This window comes from Cyclopterus lumpus, chromosome 12, assembly GCF_009769545.1.
Source record: "Cyclopterus lumpus isolate fCycLum1 chromosome 12, fCycLum1.pri, whole genome shotgun sequence".
Classification (NCBI taxonomy): Eukaryota; Metazoa; Chordata; class Actinopteri; order Perciformes; family Cyclopteridae; genus Cyclopterus; species Cyclopterus lumpus.
In genome coordinates this window covers 16,662,956-16,680,049 of record NC_046977.1, presented here as the reverse complement: position 1 = coordinate 16,680,049, position 17,094 = coordinate 16,662,956, and the positions used below count along the sequence as shown (strand labels likewise).

The 17,094-nt window shown below is 45.9% G+C and overlaps 1 protein-coding gene across 3 annotated transcripts in view; it reads left to right on the top strand.

Moving 5' to 3' along the window:
• rxraa (retinoid X receptor, alpha a) overlaps positions 1-17,094 on the top strand; it is an 86,729-nt gene that overhangs the window by 57,714 nt on the left and 11,921 nt on the right. For 2 of the 3 annotated variants that reach the window (XM_034547186.1, XM_034547187.1), the window contains 3 exons: positions 6,390-6,540; positions 7,537-7,716; positions 12,633-12,817. In XM_034547186.1, coding sequence (XP_034403077.1) covers positions 6,390-6,540; positions 7,537-7,716; positions 12,633-12,817 — 516 coding nt within the window. The remainder of the gene's footprint in view (positions 1-6,389; positions 6,541-7,536; positions 7,717-12,632; positions 12,818-17,094) is intronic. The other variant, XM_034547185.1, reaches the window with a different exon arrangement.

The following is a 17,094-nucleotide window of genomic DNA, read 5'->3' as shown; positions in this document are numbered from 1 at the left end:
ATCGGGGAGCATGTCGTCACCAAAGGCTTTATAAACGGTTAAGTTGTAATTGTTGTATTCACTTACTGATCATTATTAAGTCATTCAAATGCATGGGTTTTTAGGTTGCCTTAAGTAAAAGGGCTTTTTTTCTCCTTTTGTCACATTCTCCACCAACAATCTTGAATTGAAGGCTGCGCAGCATCAAGACCAAAATCAGTTTATCGATGGCCTGCAGTTGTATACAATGTAAAAGACGAATATCATAAAACGTATATTGCAGGATGCCAGCACATAACCTGGCAACCCAAAAGGGCCTTTTGATTAAAGCCTATTAATGATCTGTAAATAATGCTTTTGAGTTCCGATGATGCTCATAAATAAAGTCATTAGTGATGACTGATGATCTATGAAGTATACTTCAATTGTGTTGGCGAAGTTCCAATTCACTCTGGTACCTAGGTACCAATTGGTTGTAAATATCGTTCACAACAGGACTCATTATGACTGCAAACAATGGACAACAATGAATGTGGATTTAAGAAGAGGTGCAGTTAAAATGAAATCGTAATGAGTTAAATTAAAGTCTGTGCTGAGAAGTCGGCAGTCCAACAGCAAAGCATTAGGAGAATATATTGAAACTTATTGATTAATATTAGGGCTTTTTTTTCTTCTTCTTTGTTCTGGCACCATTTGTTTAACCCCGCCCCCCTCTGCTACTCCATCAGGCCGTCAAAGCTACCTCAGAGCCCAAACTGTCACTAACTGCACTCCCTGAATAAATGTGTCATTTGGAAAAAAGAAAAGGCGATATCGGAGACAAGCAGACAGAAGGGTCTACCATATGTTTTTGAAGGATATATCCCAACCTTTCTGTGTAACGAGCATCGTTATTACACAACGTTGAACAGTCCAAAAAGGTTTCCTGAGGAGTTTTTGACCTCTCGTAGCACGATGGAGTTATGTGTCTGTGTACTATGTGTCTCATGCATGTGCACCAGGACATACATGGAACATAGCCTTTTGTTTGTTTACAAGAAAACCCCACAGGGCCTCTTTAAGTCACGTTGACAGATGTTTTAGTGACTGACATCAAGCATCCCTTTCAGTTTCCTCGCCCCGAGTAGGACTTTCAATTCACTGTCACGTAACAGAGCTATTTGCAGACGACCCATCGGTTCGTCTGCAAATAGCTGAGCTACAGTCTGAGCTATTCTGTGTTAAGTACAGTATAGTTCTCTATACCCTCTCTTGATTTGTTCTAGTTTCTGAACTATGCGTGTTCAAACAGGTGCCTTTCAGACTCGTAACAGTGGCGTAATTGATCCCGAAGGTTGTCTTGCTGTGAATATGTACCCAGAGGGTCTCAGAAGGGCACCCCCACCCCCGGTTGAAACCAAATCCCCCCCCTATCTCTGATACGTGTCCGGATAATACTCTTTCACACTCACGGGGGGGGGGGGGGTCCTACTCATTCCTACCACAGTTTGCGGTAACGCTGAGATACATTTTGGCTCCTATGAAGGAAGCGATCGTGTCACGAGGTGTCTAGTGGCAAAAACGTGATGTCACTAATGATATAGTGACCTGACCTGATTTTTATGAATCACGGTTCAGAGGGGTCGTGATACAGGTTTTTTTGTGGTGGGAGTGAAGCAGAGTGTTCCCTTTCCTGGCAGAAGGCTCTCTGTCAGGGCGTTCTGACAGAATACTGTGAAGATAACTTTCTCCGCATCCTGAAAAAGGTGCCCTTGAACTGTAAAAGCAACTGAAGCTCCACATGAGGGTTGTGCGGCGAGGAGTGGTGCGCCAGCCAGGATTTGAAGTCTCCGTTTGAAGTGTCTTCATGAGCAAAGTCTGTGCTCTGACTCCCTGAATCAAGCTAAGCCCGTCTTAAGCGGAGGCCTCCACCGTCTCCTCCGCTCCTCCTGCCTCTTTCTCCTCTGTTCACTCGAGGGACGGCTTTCTCTCTGTTTCACCACCGTGTGTGCTGCCTGTGCATACTAATGGTTTACAAGGGCCCGCTCTGCTGCAAGGAGTGTTCTTCCTCTTAAAACGAAGGAGATTTGAGTCAGACGCCCAAACCAAGCCGACTAACAGCAATCATTTGATACGTTTTTGGTGAGACTGTAGCTTATTTTTACAATTACAATAAGGCCGATCACTGATTGTTGCCCTTCATGTCCAGCTTCCATTGTATTTCTGTTGATCAATGAGTTGATGGACAGAAAATGAATAAAACTGAAATACTTTACAAGTGACTAATTGTCATTCGCTGGTTCCAGTTTCTCTTTTCTGTTGTTAATTGATGATCTTCAGTTTTGAGCCGTGCTCGGACAAAACACGCAATCTGCAGACGTCACCGTGGGTTCTGGAAACTGTAGAATTATGGGTAAATTAATCTATAAGGACAATAATTGGTATTTGCAGCAGTAGCTTACAGAAAACATGTGTTTCATTGCGTCTTCGCGATGCACCACGTGTTCCCTGAATATGACTCCTTGCATTCGATTTTGGAGTATTACTCTATCCGTCTGAAGAATTGCAGCTTTCACCGTCCACTGCAGCCGGCGGGTGGCACAGGACGCATAATCACATGTATCAATTCTGTGCAGAATCTGACACCCCCGAGCAGACGGGAGACCCCCACCGCACTCGATGTACCACTTAAATGTCCTCCACAACGTGTTACGCAACGGCTGGAGCGGTTGTTTTTTTTTGTCAGCCGCTTGAGCTGTACATCGTTCCGCAGGGAAGCTTGTGTGCCGCATTATCCGGCCATTGATGTGAAGTGCCCCTAGTTTAGTTTTTTGTCTCCTTCAGTCTGTAAAAAATTAAAAAGAGCGCCAAGGGGTTTCCCAAAACGATGGGGCCGTGCACACAGCTGTGACGGGTCACATGTAAGTGTTCGAAGGGGAGGGCACATGTATTCTATTTCCAGAACCAGTCCTGAGCCACTTTAATCCCCCCCCACTGCCATGGGGCAGAAGAGAAAGAAAGCACCCCACTCCCTCTAGCCACAAAAAAGAAGTCTGCCCACCCAAGGGAGCAATGTTGCCAACATTGAGTTGCAGGTTTTCCCGAAAATAGATCCCCTGACAGAAAAGAGTCCTCCGCTCGCAGACAGAGGGTTTGATAGAGTCGATAGCGGCGCAGGAGACTCTGGCTCCGTTAGCGTCGCACTGCACGGGACAAAAAGACTAGACTCAGGCGTTTAACTGAGGTAAGACCTCATGGTGAGTGTTTGTGTGGGCGGATGTGCAGAGGTGTGTGTGTGTGTGTGTGGGTGTGGGTGTGCACATGCAGTCGCAGCTGGTTCCAAACAAACGATGAGCTTTTAAAAAATGTATTTATTAGAATTTGTTTGTGCTTCTGTGCTTCCCAACTATCGTCTTGTTCCCTGCAAGAGAAATATGATTATAATAATGCCTTTTTTGCACTCTTGTGTGTCTACTATTATGAGTGCACATTATTGATGGCACAAATTACATCAATGACGCATTTAGTTTCAATGTAAACCTTGGCCACGTCTGTGATATGTAAAAGATCCCCATCCTTGGTGATAATAATAAATAATGTATAAAATACCACACCGAAAGCTCTGCAGCATAATAAAATAATCTATTTCTTCTTCTAAAGCTTAAGCTTTGTGTGTGCATGTGGGTACAGTTCAGTGTGTATTTGGGTATGCGGGGTGTGAAAAGCAGGAGTGTGTGTGGCGGGGGTTTGTGGGTGTCGGGGTGTGAATTGAACATTTTCATGTGGCGGTGGGCTTTCTTTAACCTTTTCAACCCGTTAAACCCATCCGTCAGTCAAAATGCAGCCAAACACTCAAACTAGCATCAGCTTTATATAAAAAAATTCTCACGAGTTCCCGTGACACCACACATGCCACACTGAATTATACAAGGATGCGGACGACATGGACAATTTTCGGTTTGACGGGACAGTAAAGCGCCACAGTTTGGAATATTTCACTCCATGTAAGCGATGCGTGCTGTAGCTTCAAGCAAGAACACATGTGGCTTTGCTGCCTTTTTTAAATTTATTTAAACTTTGAAGCTATTTAAGAGGAATTAAATATCAGAGTGAGGTGAAATGGAATGCCAGGAGCCACAGCAGCGAGTGTGCGTACTTGTCGATGTGTGCATGGCTGTGTGTTCATATGCCGAGCTGTCAGCATACAGACCGGCGACTTCATTTCGGCTCTGAAAAGTAAAGCCAACACTGAAGTGCCTCAAACTATTGTATTCTCTTGAATGGCCATTAGGGGGCGACTCCTCTGGTTGCGAAAATAAGTCTGATGGTATAGAAGTCTATGAGAAAATGACTGCGCTTCTCAATTTATTCGCCTCAGAAAACATAGTAAACATGAGTTTACCGTCTCAATATCTAGTTTCAAATCTTCTTCCACAGATTTATTTAGTTTTCATGGCCATTAAAGAGTCAAAGAAAACATAAAGCAGGGAATCCTTTAGGGCGGGGGCTATTACAACCCGGCTCAGAGACTGCAACATGGATGGGAGACCAGACGAGTTAAAAACGATAGACATTTATTTAAAGAATAATGCAACTAGCTTAAACAAACAAAACAAATAAGCTGTGGTGGAGAGCAGCCAGACATTCAAGGGAGCAACCTCTGTCTTCAGGTGCAGCCTCCAGGCTCAGGTGTGGCTCATCATCTGATGAACGGCCTGAAAGACAAAACACAGAGCAAAGAGGACCCAGACCCGTAGTGGAAGGGAGGGGTCGTCACAGGGGCTAACATGTGATTTAAGGGTTGCTACCACGGCGTTAGATCTTTAACCCTTTCGCAGTTTGTGACAGTCAATTGTAACATTTCAAGTTAAAACCTCCACTCTCTCGCGGGTTGCAAAAAAACACAACATGTCGACAGCCAAAACGTCAAAGTCGAGGCATCAAAACAAGTCCACAAACCAACTGCGTTCCCTTCGATACAGTCTATGTGTGCAAGCTTCTGTGTGAAGTTGTGCATGCCCATATATGTGTATGTACCTAATACAAACAGCTGCTCATCCCTCTGACATCATAGTACATGTATGTGTTAAAGGTTGACAACTCTTTGGTACCTGGACGTGTTTGAGCTGTTTTTAGTGTCCGGGTCGTTAAAAGAGCTAAAAGAGAAGTGCCATACTTAAAGGGGTCAATTTACAAGACGACCTGTGAAAACGGTGCTGTATGCCTTCTGTGGCTCTGGAGGAGTGTTGTCGCGTGTGCGTGCAGGGATTTTCTATGGAAAGATGCTGTGGACTTGCATTGTGGGAAGCGTAGGAACCAGGGTTGTCCCGGAGCATGACCCACGCAGGGGGACTGCAGGTCAGGATATGTCTGTACCCCCAATTTCGCATTTTCTCTTACTAATCATGTGCATTTCTAGTGAGAAAATAGTGAGAAATACCCATGAGAAAAGAGCCTGTGGTAAATTTTTCTCTATGAATAACTAAATTATTAGTTTTGACAATTGACTAATCGATTAATCAGTTTATCAGCTTTTACATCCACAACAAACATACTGCAGCACTTTCTCTCTAATGTATATATGTGTATGTATATAACAAAATCACATTCCCCCAGTGCAATGTTCACTTTAACAGGACGGTGCTAATGGTCAGCTACAAAAGTTCCTCTTCCATTTGCTACATTTAGTGTTTTAGGATAATTCATATCCTCCTCCTCCCTCCTCCCTCCTCCCTCCTCCCTCCTCCCTCCTCCTCCTCCTCCTCCTCCTCCTCCCAACGTTTATATACTCTGGAAACAGCATGTTGCTAGTTATAATAATGAGTCTCCCCTTGCTTTCCGCTTTTAGTAAGAGTAAAAAAAAAAGAGAGGTCACTTTGGGAGGGAAGGATGGAGAAGGAAGCACCCGGGCTCAAGACTCAGGGCTGCATCTCGCACCGCCGGCAAAAAAAATTGCGCCTTTTTATTCCGCTGTACTGTTGAATTTTGCAGTACTCTGGCGCTGAACATTTTGGGAGCGAGCGGGAGCATGAATAAAAGAGGTCTTGGGGTGGAGTGGTGCAGGATTCCTGCTGCGCCAGATTTAGAATGGAAACAGAGGGAGGAGAGAGGGAGCCACGAAAGAGGGCAAAAGTACTGCTGCCGGGACGGCCGGCCATCCGCATCGAGTATCGGAAGTCAAAACACGCTTTTCACTCTCTGCGTTAAGCCAATTGCTCATAACATTCTGCATGACACACCGCCGCTCCGATCCATTTGATCAAACCCCTCTGGCCCTCGCATAATAGATAATGCCATCAGCTAATTATGCTAAGCTATGTTGACAGGCTTGCGCAACAAGCTGTGTTTTTTAGTTTTTGTCAGTTCAGAGGGGGCTACTTTGTGACCTGTTGGCGTGTGTGTGTGCGTGTTTGTGTGTGTTGATGTTCCAGCTGAACTCCCCGATGCACTCGGTCAGCAGCACGGAGGACATCAAGCCCCCGCTGGGCCTCAACGGCGTGATGAAGGTGCCCGCCCAGCCCTCGGGCACGATCCTGTCGCTCACCAAGCACATCTGTGCCATCTGCGGCGACCGCTCCTCAGGTGAGTGACATCGGCGGTCCGGGTGCACACAGGAAAATGGTGTTCAATGGAAAACAGAATCATTGAATTCATACGTTTAGAATAAAAACATTTACATTTTTTGAGACAGTTACGGGAAGTTAAAAGTGTCTCTTCGCCTTTTGGAAGTGGTTCCTTTTTTTTGTTTTGTTTGCAAGTTTAATTCACTTACATCAAAGCTCTAAAGATGGAATGACTGAAGTGAAATTGAGGTAACTAGTGCACATGAGTCACAGTCTGACCAGGAATTTGATGTATGTATTTGTGGGAGGAGGTATGAAAATAATCTCTTAATTCAATTTAATTCAATTCAGTTTATTTTGTATAGCCCAATATCACAAATTACAAATTTGCCTCAGAGGGCTTCTGTCCCAGGACCTCACATCGGATCAGGAAAAACTCCCCCAAAAAAAACCTTTCACAGGGAAAAAAGGGAAGAAACCTTCAGGAGAGCAACAGAGGAGGATCCCTCTCCCCGGTGTACAGAATGAAGAGCATTACAAACAGCTGGGATTACACACTCCGGGACTACCAAGCATCTTTTTTATAAAGCTGTTGCTCTGACCACGCCAAGGAAGCTCCAAAGAGGAACCCACGGACCGCTCTGGCAGAGCTACGTACCGGCCAAGCTCCTTTGCATGCGGGAGATCTTCCTAGTAGGACAACCGAGGAGCAGTACCAGAAACTGCATTACGAGGGAAGCGGCCTCAGCGCGAAGGGCACATGACAGAAACTGCATCGCGGGGCAAAAAAAAAAAGAAACATGGGGGCGGAATCAAAACAACATTTAGTAGCGAATCGCACTCCATTTAACTGTGCTCGGAGGCTTCATTCATCTTCTCTGGTGGCCCGACCGGCAGAGAGCGAACAGAGGAGCTGTTTCATCCATCACATGTAACATAAACAAGAGTTTTGTTCTCTGTTGTGCACTTCGACGAACCATCCTTTCTCTCTCTCTCTCTCCCCCCTCCTCCTCAGGTAAACACTACGGGGTGTACAGCTGCGAGGGCTGCAAAGGTTTCTTCAAACGGACGGTGCGCAAAGACCTCACCTACACGTGCCGCGACAGCAAGCACTGTGTCATCGACAAGCGCCAGAGGAACCGCTGCCAGTACTGCCGCTACCAGAAGTGTTTAGCCATGGGCATGAAGAGAGAAGGTACAGCACATACCGTAGAGGATAAAGTCCCACTTACCCATTGCCCCTCACATCTCTACTAACACACACAGACTTTGCACTGAGAACGGATACTTTCTTTTTTTTGTCAGCCGGATGAGTTCTGGTGATTCCGATTTGGATGTGGTTCAAGAGGACATGGTTAAACTGATGCAGATGTAGAGCACCTCAGATATGACTCCCCCCTTTTTTCTCTCTCTTCCTAGAAGTTAAGCAGCTTGTTTTCCCATCCTGCCTCTATCTAATTACTACACACGCACTCGCAGCTGTACCTCTGCTTTGCTACATCATGCAGTGCACTTCAGCCATAGGCTATGCTGCATAAAAACAAAAACAAAATGTAAAAAACAACAAAAGGAAGTTCTACTTTTTGGGGGGGATATAATGCATTCGGCTGTTGCAGCCACAGGAACACCCGTACTTAAGCAATAAGGCAGTACTGTATCGTCAATAATGTCCTGTTCAAGAGTGTTGAACGCTCTGCGCCCTCTAGAAGTCTCAGTTTGTACCCTCGCACTTTTAATTGTTTACATAAACCCGGTGGTTGCACAGGACCCCCCCCGACGCTGTGAACCGACTCGCTCCCACAAAACACAGAGATTTCTTGTGGCGAAGACACTCAACACGCACAAGCCGGATTGAGTGCGTGTTGGATAATGTCTCGTAATTGCAAGGCATTGGGCGGGGGCGGGGATGTGCACTGCATTCCTCAAATTAGAGGCTACCGATGGAACTGCTCCTGCCCCGTCTTCAAAAAGGACACGGGATTAATCAGTCGCACGCCGAGGCCACATGTACAGAACATGCGGTCGTGGGGCACGGGGACCATTCATTAAGCGTTCGCTTTAAAATCACATCTTTAGTTCACAAATGTGGTTGAAGAAATTCTAACTGACACAGGCAAGTTTCACATGAAGGTGACACAAACTATACGTGAAGCCTGTGTGCATCAGAGCACACTTACTCTGGCAAGGTTAACTAAATATATATTTTTCCTGACGGTGCACCATCGCTAGTTTAAGAGTCCGAGAGCGTATCACCCCGATTCGGACAGTTGGGGCTTCAGCGCGCTGTTGAAAGGATTTATTCAAGATGCAACGTTCCTGCAAACTTAAACCCCCTTTTCCAAATGCAGAAACCCTGTCCTCTCGGAGTACAGACTGGGGATTATGGACTACTCAACTGTGACATTTAAGGTTTGACGACCATGAATGTCCTACTGAAGTCCCTCTCGGCTACAAGTTCTACTAAATTGAGCTTTTAAACTTCCCCTTTTGCAACTTCAGGGTAGAACCAAGTCGGTGTAAAAAGAGACAAACTAGTTAGTCAGAAGACACCAGATGGATGCCAGCTGATGAATATTCTGCACAGTTTAGTCCATCTTGTCCTACCTCAGCATAGTTAGCGTGCTGGAATAAATGTTATACATTTTCATTTTTAGATAGAGGTACCTTTTTTGCGACTGATCTGAAGCTAACATCAACCTATTACTGCACAGTTTGAATCATGGAAAAACTATCAAACTAAAACTAAAAACTCACAAAAAGCCATCCTCTTTCTCCGATCGCCCCATTCTCCCAAAAGGTCATTGAGTTATCTTGACTTGTAAAGTCTGAGTTGAACACCTCATTTGATTATTGGACAGCAAAAGAAGCACCTTGAGGAAAGATTGTGAGGGGGAGGGGGGGTGATTGTGGGCAGTGAGGTGTGAGTTTTAACACTCCATGAGGGTGTTAAAAATGTGAATGCTGTCAGCAGTGCTGTTAAGCACCCCTTTCGCACGTTGAACAAATCAATCACTGCCCCTCGCCATTACGGTCGCCACGCGGTGACGGGATACAGATAAATAGAGTGTATAGAATGTGCTGAGCGAGCCAGGGGTAGACGGAGGGTGGGGCTGAAGAGGTGTGAACCAGGTGTGTACGTGCAGGTGCACAAGTGAACAACACGGGTGAACAAGAAGAATGCTTGTTGTTGTTTTTGGGGGGAGAGAAATGCATTTTTGGATCCAAGGCCAATTTGTCTTGACCTTTTCTTGGCCTCCCCTCCCTCCTTGCTCTTATTTCTATCATTGTTAGGCCCTTTTACTCCTTTCAAGGATATTATCGTTTACCGCCTCGCGCCTCACTCCCGGTGTGCTGCCTAAGCCCCCCTCACCCGAGGGCTGCGGTTAGAGAACAGCAGTAGCCCAAAAGGCTAAGCGAATCCACAGAAAAACAGGATTAAATGAATTTATGCTCTCCCAGTCAGGATAGGGGAGGAGGAGGTGGGGAGGGGTAGAATAAAGCTAACATGATTTCAGCCCTCCTCACCTCTCGCTGACTCCAACACAAGTATTCTACCCTTGGGCTGACCTCCACCGCCAGACAGCAGTTCCTCTACTAAAATGGGGCCCCTTTCCCCACTCTGCTCCTCTAACAACCCCCCACCCCCCCCAACACGACCACGGCCTCTCTGATTCAGGACTTGGAACAGAAACCAGAGTAGGGGGAACATAAGAAGACAGATCATCCTGCAAACCGTGTGTGTGTGTGTGTGTGTGTGTGTGTGTGTGTGTGTGTGTGTGTGTGGGGGGGGAGGTGGGACCATTCTCCAGGTGTGTAAGTGAGGCCCATTGAATTTCCAAAAGCCCTTTATCATTCAACGCATCAGGTCCCAAACCATTTTTCTTATGTGTGGAGGATAAACTTAATAAAAAAAACCGCAGCACTTTTTTGTTTTCCTGTGGGGACTTGAATTAAGTAAATTATAGCCTTTTGAAAAGACAAAACACACACACACACACACAGCTTTTCCATCCCCACTTGAGGGCGGAGGTGTGGTTTCTCTCGCCTCCGCCGCAGTGAGTCTCGGTGTCTGCTCGGCACACAAACCACTTCCTTTGTCTCCTTCGCCCAGCCAATCAGACGACAGAGCCGACACACTTTTGCTTTCACCGTTTTTTTGTTTTTTTTACACACAACACGGAAAAAACAGAATCTACATAGACAGAGTCTTCATTGATTTGTGTTCTGGCTTTTTTAATTTTTATAATTTTCAGCCGTTCTACCGAACCACACAGATGATATATTATTTATGTCTATATAAATGATTTGTGTATAAAAGGAGCTGTCTTTTTGTTGTTGTCATTGAGCGCTTCATAGAGACACATCTCTTTGATAAACTGTGGGAAGTCCTTCAACATTTCAGCGTTGTGCATAATGCCGGTCTCAGGTCGTAAATATGCTCCATCCAAGCAATTATTGATGATTGTTCAATCATGGATATGTTTACTGGCATAATACATACTGGGTCATGCACTATTTACGGGCGTACACAACAACTGTAGCAGGCACTCACGCGTGCGGCCAAGGGAACACAACTGTGTACAAATACAAAAGTGTGTACAAATACAAAACAAGGTCCGAGTGGGCATTCATGCGCACCGGCGAATAGACACTTTGGTTTCTCAAAATCAGAATTCAAGTATCTAGTCGAAGGGAAGATTCATTGCCGAAAGCTGTTCCATCTCCGTCTGCAGCTGCACTGCCCTACCAAGTCATTTAATGTATTGTTTTCTTTCAGGGTAGAAAGACAAACCTACCAGTGCGGTTCCCAGTGTAGTTCTCCTTGAGTCATGTTCAGTGTCTCAAACAAGACTCATTGTTGTACTAGGAACTAGAACACGTCATTTGAGAAACTTTTCTTTGTATATATATATTTTTTTAAGTTGATTTGGAACTGAGTGGAATAACAACCACCACATTGGCCGATGAAATAACAGGCAAAATGACTTGCTGCAAATCTGGATTTTGCAGTCCATTGCGATGGCTAAAAATCCACACTGAATAAGTTTTAAGAAAGAATTAAAGCTGCATTACTAAATGTGTGGCCACCAGGGGGCAGACGACCTTAAAAAAAAAAAAACACAGTCCCGACACCCTGAATGAGAATCCAATATTCACGCTCTCTTTTAGCTCTCGTTTTGGTCTCCACCAACTCTTGTGAAAAAAAATGTGGCTCTTTAGCGGCTACATTTAAACATTTCTTCATCAGCTGGTCGCCAACTGTGTCCGCCATTAGGTGTTACACACTGTCGGTTTATCGGAGCTTGAAATGATGCTGATGATGAAAGTTGTAAGAGTGAATCAAAACAGTAAGTGTGCTGTAAATCAGCAGTTTCACATCACTAAAAGTAATTAGATTGTTTGTAAAGATTTTTAAAAAACATTGATTAATGCAGTTTTAATACTTTATAACCAGGTGTCTTGTACAGTATTGAGTCATTTTCATAGAAAATATACATGTGCTCTTGAACACATCGCGGTGGGCCGATTACCAGGTCGGCCAATTCACGGGGTGATTACTGTTATTTTGAGATAATTGACAGATGTCTGCTCTTACAAGGGCGATTATTGATTTGTTTGATGGAGTATTTCATTTTTAAAGTAACACTAGGGAGGCCACTACACAAACACATCAAATGTTTCATGTATGTAAGTGTATACATTTGTGTTGTCTCTTTAACAAACAAGTAGATTCTGATGAATGCAGTTGTTAATTGCATGAAAACTTTTTTAATTAATGAGTTGTATTTTTTTCAATTGTTTAGTTTTTTCATTGGCCTAACTGTTTTTATTATTATATTATTAATTCATGAGGTTGATGATAATTGTTTTTAAACTTTTAAAAAATAAGTGCACTGTAAACAATGTTGACAATAACTGTTGAATACAGCAATTGTGTCGCATTTTGTTCATTATTAAATTGTTTTCATCAGTAGCAAAACAAACAATATCAACTGCAATATATCGGCATTATATATATCGGCTGACCAGATGCCCTTTGTCCGACAGCTAGTGACTAGTGAGTGTAAAACAAAAGACAAAACCAAAAACAGCAGTAGTGACCGGAACCAGTTTTGTTACATGCAGCCGTTCAGGAGGAGCGCCAGCGAGCCAAGGAGAGGAACGAGAACGAGGTGGAGTCCACCAGCTGTGCCAACGAGGACATGCCCGTGGAGAAGATTCTAGAGGCCGAGCAGGCGGTGGAACCCAAAAACGAGACCTACATCGAGACCAACATTGGCGCGCCATCTAATTCGGTGAGTTGGCGATTTTGCACAAATCACACAGCCTACTTGTTCTCCATTGTAGATGTGGGACTTTGAACAGTTTTCATGTGTGTTAAAGTCTCTCATATGTGTTATTGACTTAATAGAGACAGATTCTGTAGTGTAGAGTTTTTTGCGGTTAGCATGCAAAAAAAACGTAATGCATTATTAAGTACTAATGCCTAATGACTAATTTCAGATTCATGGCTCATGGCTTAAACTTTATTTTCCGCTTTCCAAACTCTTTCTGGAGCTGTCCCACCATTGTCCACATTCAGTTTTATCTTTCCAGCTGCACGTACGACAGTACATACAACATTTTTGCATTGCATTGCATTGCACAACACACTTTAACATGTGTCTGCATCAAAGGCTGTATGTAAGAGGTGCATGTAGCTGTGACGTCACCCATTGGTTTGTGGACTACGATTTTGAAGCCTCGAGTTTTACATTTTGTCCATCGCCATGAGTAAACAAAATATCACAATTTACTTTCATGAACTGAAAACACGCTGTGAAAGGGGAGGGGGGGGACACAGACAACTCCCAGACCGGATAATGTCATGGTAGTGACCTGTCAATCGCAAGGTAGCCACGCCCTAAAGCAAAATCTGCTATTGTCTATTTACCTCTAAATGAGATCATAATGTACTTTATGAACATCCTGCTGTATTTAAGAAGACCTGAAAACAAGCCATTGAGACCATAAACTCATGTTTACAATATTTGCTGAGGGAATACATCAAGTGTGAAGGACTTCCATACAATTTGACTTCCTTTTCGCAGCCAGAGGAGTAGAGCAAGTTTAAAACACTTCGGCATCAGCTTCACTTTTCAGAACCAAAAGTTTGCCGCCTGGACCGCCTGCTCACAGCTCAGCACGTATTTTCTTTTGTTATTTTGTAGTGCAAACATAGTGCTCTTCTTGTGATTAGAGTCGCCATGCAGATTGGAATTGGGACGTGCTGTTTGAAAAGCATTTTCTTTGTGTCGTGGAGCTCCAGGCTGTCAGTCGGTAAAGATGGGTGTGATTACCGTTTGTCCTCCCTCTTTTAGTCCCTTTGGAGGTGGTTGCTTGGAGTCTGGGGTGCTGCTTTACCGGTTCACCTCGCATTATCTCCTTCGCTCAGCCGTGAGTCGCCCCCCCCCCGGTATCGGCTGGGCACTGTGGGCTGTCTTTTAAACAGAGGAGACTAACAGTGATGAATAATGCAACAGGCCGACTGTTCCTGAAAGCATCCCACAAAGCCTCAGTTTCCTTAAGAATCCTGCTGCAACATGAGAAACAGAGGAGCTGCGCAGCGGCCTACCAAAGGAGGCGAGGGAGGGAGGGAGGGAGGGAGGGAAGGGAACAGAGACTCAGGGAGGGAGGGGGAGAGAGAGAGAGAGAGGCTGGGCTTCATCTGCTTCAGGGGATGGACATGTCCTATGAAGTGAAGGTAGAAATGTGAGGGCTGTTATGTGAGTAAATGGGAGCTATTTTGTGTGTCGGGGGGAGGAGGGGGTGGAAATGTAGGAGATGAGCCTTGACATCAGGGAGCGGGAGAAGGAGCAGTCACGGGGGGATCGGATGGCAGCTCAGACACACTAATGCACTGAGTGTGTTTTTCGGGCTCGGCCACAGCGGATCCCTCGTGCCTGACACCAGGAAGAGGAGCTTTTCCAAAGGGCTACAGACAAGACACGGATGTACAGGGCTGAGAATCTTCATTCTAACACGTGGAATCAAAGACTGATAATTAAGCGACATTGCTTTACTGTTCTTGTACGTAAACAAAATCTTTAATTTATTAGCCTGTTCTGTGTGGCATTGGTTACCTGCAGAGGACGGGGGCGGGCGGCTGCTCGACAAACAGTTGTAAACTGAGCATGTCTGCAGATTTATGTTCTGCGTGTTGGCAAAATGTTTTGATAAACTGCAGGTTTGTCCTCCATTACCTGTGAGGGTTTTATTGATTTTGTGACAATGAGAGTTCTCACTATTCAAAATGTAGCCTCAGTGTGGATCATTATGGTCTGCCATGATGCAAGTCTCACACTGTACTGATCCTGTGTGTGTGTGTGTGTGTGTGTGTGTGTGTGTGTGTGTGTGTGTGTGTGTGTGTGTGTGTGTGTGTGTGTGTGTGTGTGTGTGTGTGTGTGTGTGTGTGTGTGTGTGTGTGTGTGTGTGTGTGTGTGTGTGTGTGTGTGTGTGTGTGTGTGTGTGTGTGTGTGTGTGTGTGTGTGTGTGTGTGCGTGCGTGCGTGCGTGCGTGCGTGCGTGCGTGCGTGCGTGCGTGCGTGCGTGCGTGCGTGCGTGCGTGCGTGCGTGCGTGCGTGCGTGCGTGCGTGCGTGCGTGCGTGCGTGCGTGCGTGCGTGCGTGCGTGCGTGCGTGCGTGCGTGCGTGCGTGCGTGCGTGCGTGCGTGCGTGCGTGCGTGCGTGCGTGCGTGCGTGCGTGCGTGCGTGCGTGCGTGCGTGCGTGCGTGCGTGCGTGCGTGCGTGCGTGCGTGCGTGCGTGCGTGCGTGCGTGCGTGAGAGTAATGCAGCGCTCCGCCCCTCGTGTAAAGACAGTCACAGAAACAGAGAGCAGAGGTTTGATCTATAACTTTTAAAGTACCGATAGCAGAACCGCTAACTTCAAACCTTATCAATTCTCCAGCTTTTTACTCATTCAGAACTGGAACCGGGTTTTCAGGGGGGGGGGGGCAGGGTCACCCCTAGAAGCCAGTGGGGGTCTTTGTCCTTGTTGCTGGGAACTCTGTTGGTTGGTTCTGGCCTCCTCGCTGACAATCACCGCTGCTAGGTGGAAACAAGTGGCTGGCGTTGCCACGCATCATGGAGCGCATGGCTGTCTAGGACAAGGATAGCAATGGGACAGGGGAGGGTGTTCCAAATGAGGAGGAAAAAAAGACAGAATAGATTAATTGAAAATTTAGATACGACTAGGAGTTTGCGGGGAAAACACCACTTTGAGCTGAACCACACTGGAGCCCAGGATGTTGGCAGAGTGTCAGCAGTCAGGCCACAAGGACTCCCCTTCTCTCTGAGTCCGCCCCCCCCCTGTAAGGTCTCCATTGAGAGGCACTGCTCCGTGCTGTAATTAATCACAGAGCTCGGGCCATGAGTGCACACCATGAATAGGCCACCAGCCACTGTCTAATGGCTGGGGTCTGGCCAATCTGAATGAAGTGTGTTTATCTCATGGTGACCTAGAACAGGAGTTAAACAGGCGTTAGTAATGTGCCTCCAGTCGGACGGGGAGAGGAATTCTCACAAGCAGGAGGGGGGGTGGGAAGAGAGATGCGATCGCTCACCAATCCTGCAGCGGTGCATCACTTTTTTATTTTTTTTATGTTTAGTTTCCTATCTTGTCTCGAAGCGATTGAATGGTAATTCGCCCATGACATATCCCCGCTCTGGGATATGAGAACAGTGTTTTATAAAAAAAATTCTATTTAAATTCAACTAAAAACAGGGGAACTGGGGGGGGGGGGGGGAGTAATTCATCTTCCCGCCGATCCGCACGAGCTTCTGTCGTCGCGCCAGCATAGTCTGGTTCAAGCTGAATAATGAAAAATGTAAAAGAAAATCTCTCCTCGAGTGATGAAAATGTCATGGGACGGTATGCAAGCCTGACATTTCCCTTAAGTTGCGGGGATGCCCGGCCGTAACGGGGAAGCATGACTGGCCATGAGCCCCTTTTTGATTTGCCGGGAATGAACACACTTCCCTTTTTTATTTGTTTTGGTGGTTAGGCATTTAGAGAGCGGCAAATTGTGAAATACACAAACAAACAAACAAAGGGGTCTCCTCTTGCTTGTCCACCTCTAGTCCAAGCCTATTGGCTCCCTACTTCACAGCTGTGATCTTCACAGCCGTAGACGATGTCGAGCTCTTCGATATCCCCATGCGGACCTCTGTGCTTAAAGGTCGGAGGCCGATGTTATTCCGTCCCAAGTCACGGCGGCGCTCCTCCACGTCGCCCCCCCGATAACACCCTTTAATGCCGCTTTGTGACTTGAACAGTAAGTACAGTAATGTGATGCCGGAAAGGATCGTTGCAGGAAAGTGTAAGCTCCACTCCCCCACAACCCCACCTCGTCATCTCACACAAGACAGGAGCGAAAGAAACCAGACCAGTGTGAACACGGCTAAGATAGCCATTCAACATTCATGAACCTGCCATGTTGAACGAGAACCCTGGGACTTGTCTTCGGACGGGGAGGGGCGGCCGGATGGACAGCGGCGCACGCCGAAGCCCCATTTATTTTTTAAATTTTTTTTAGAC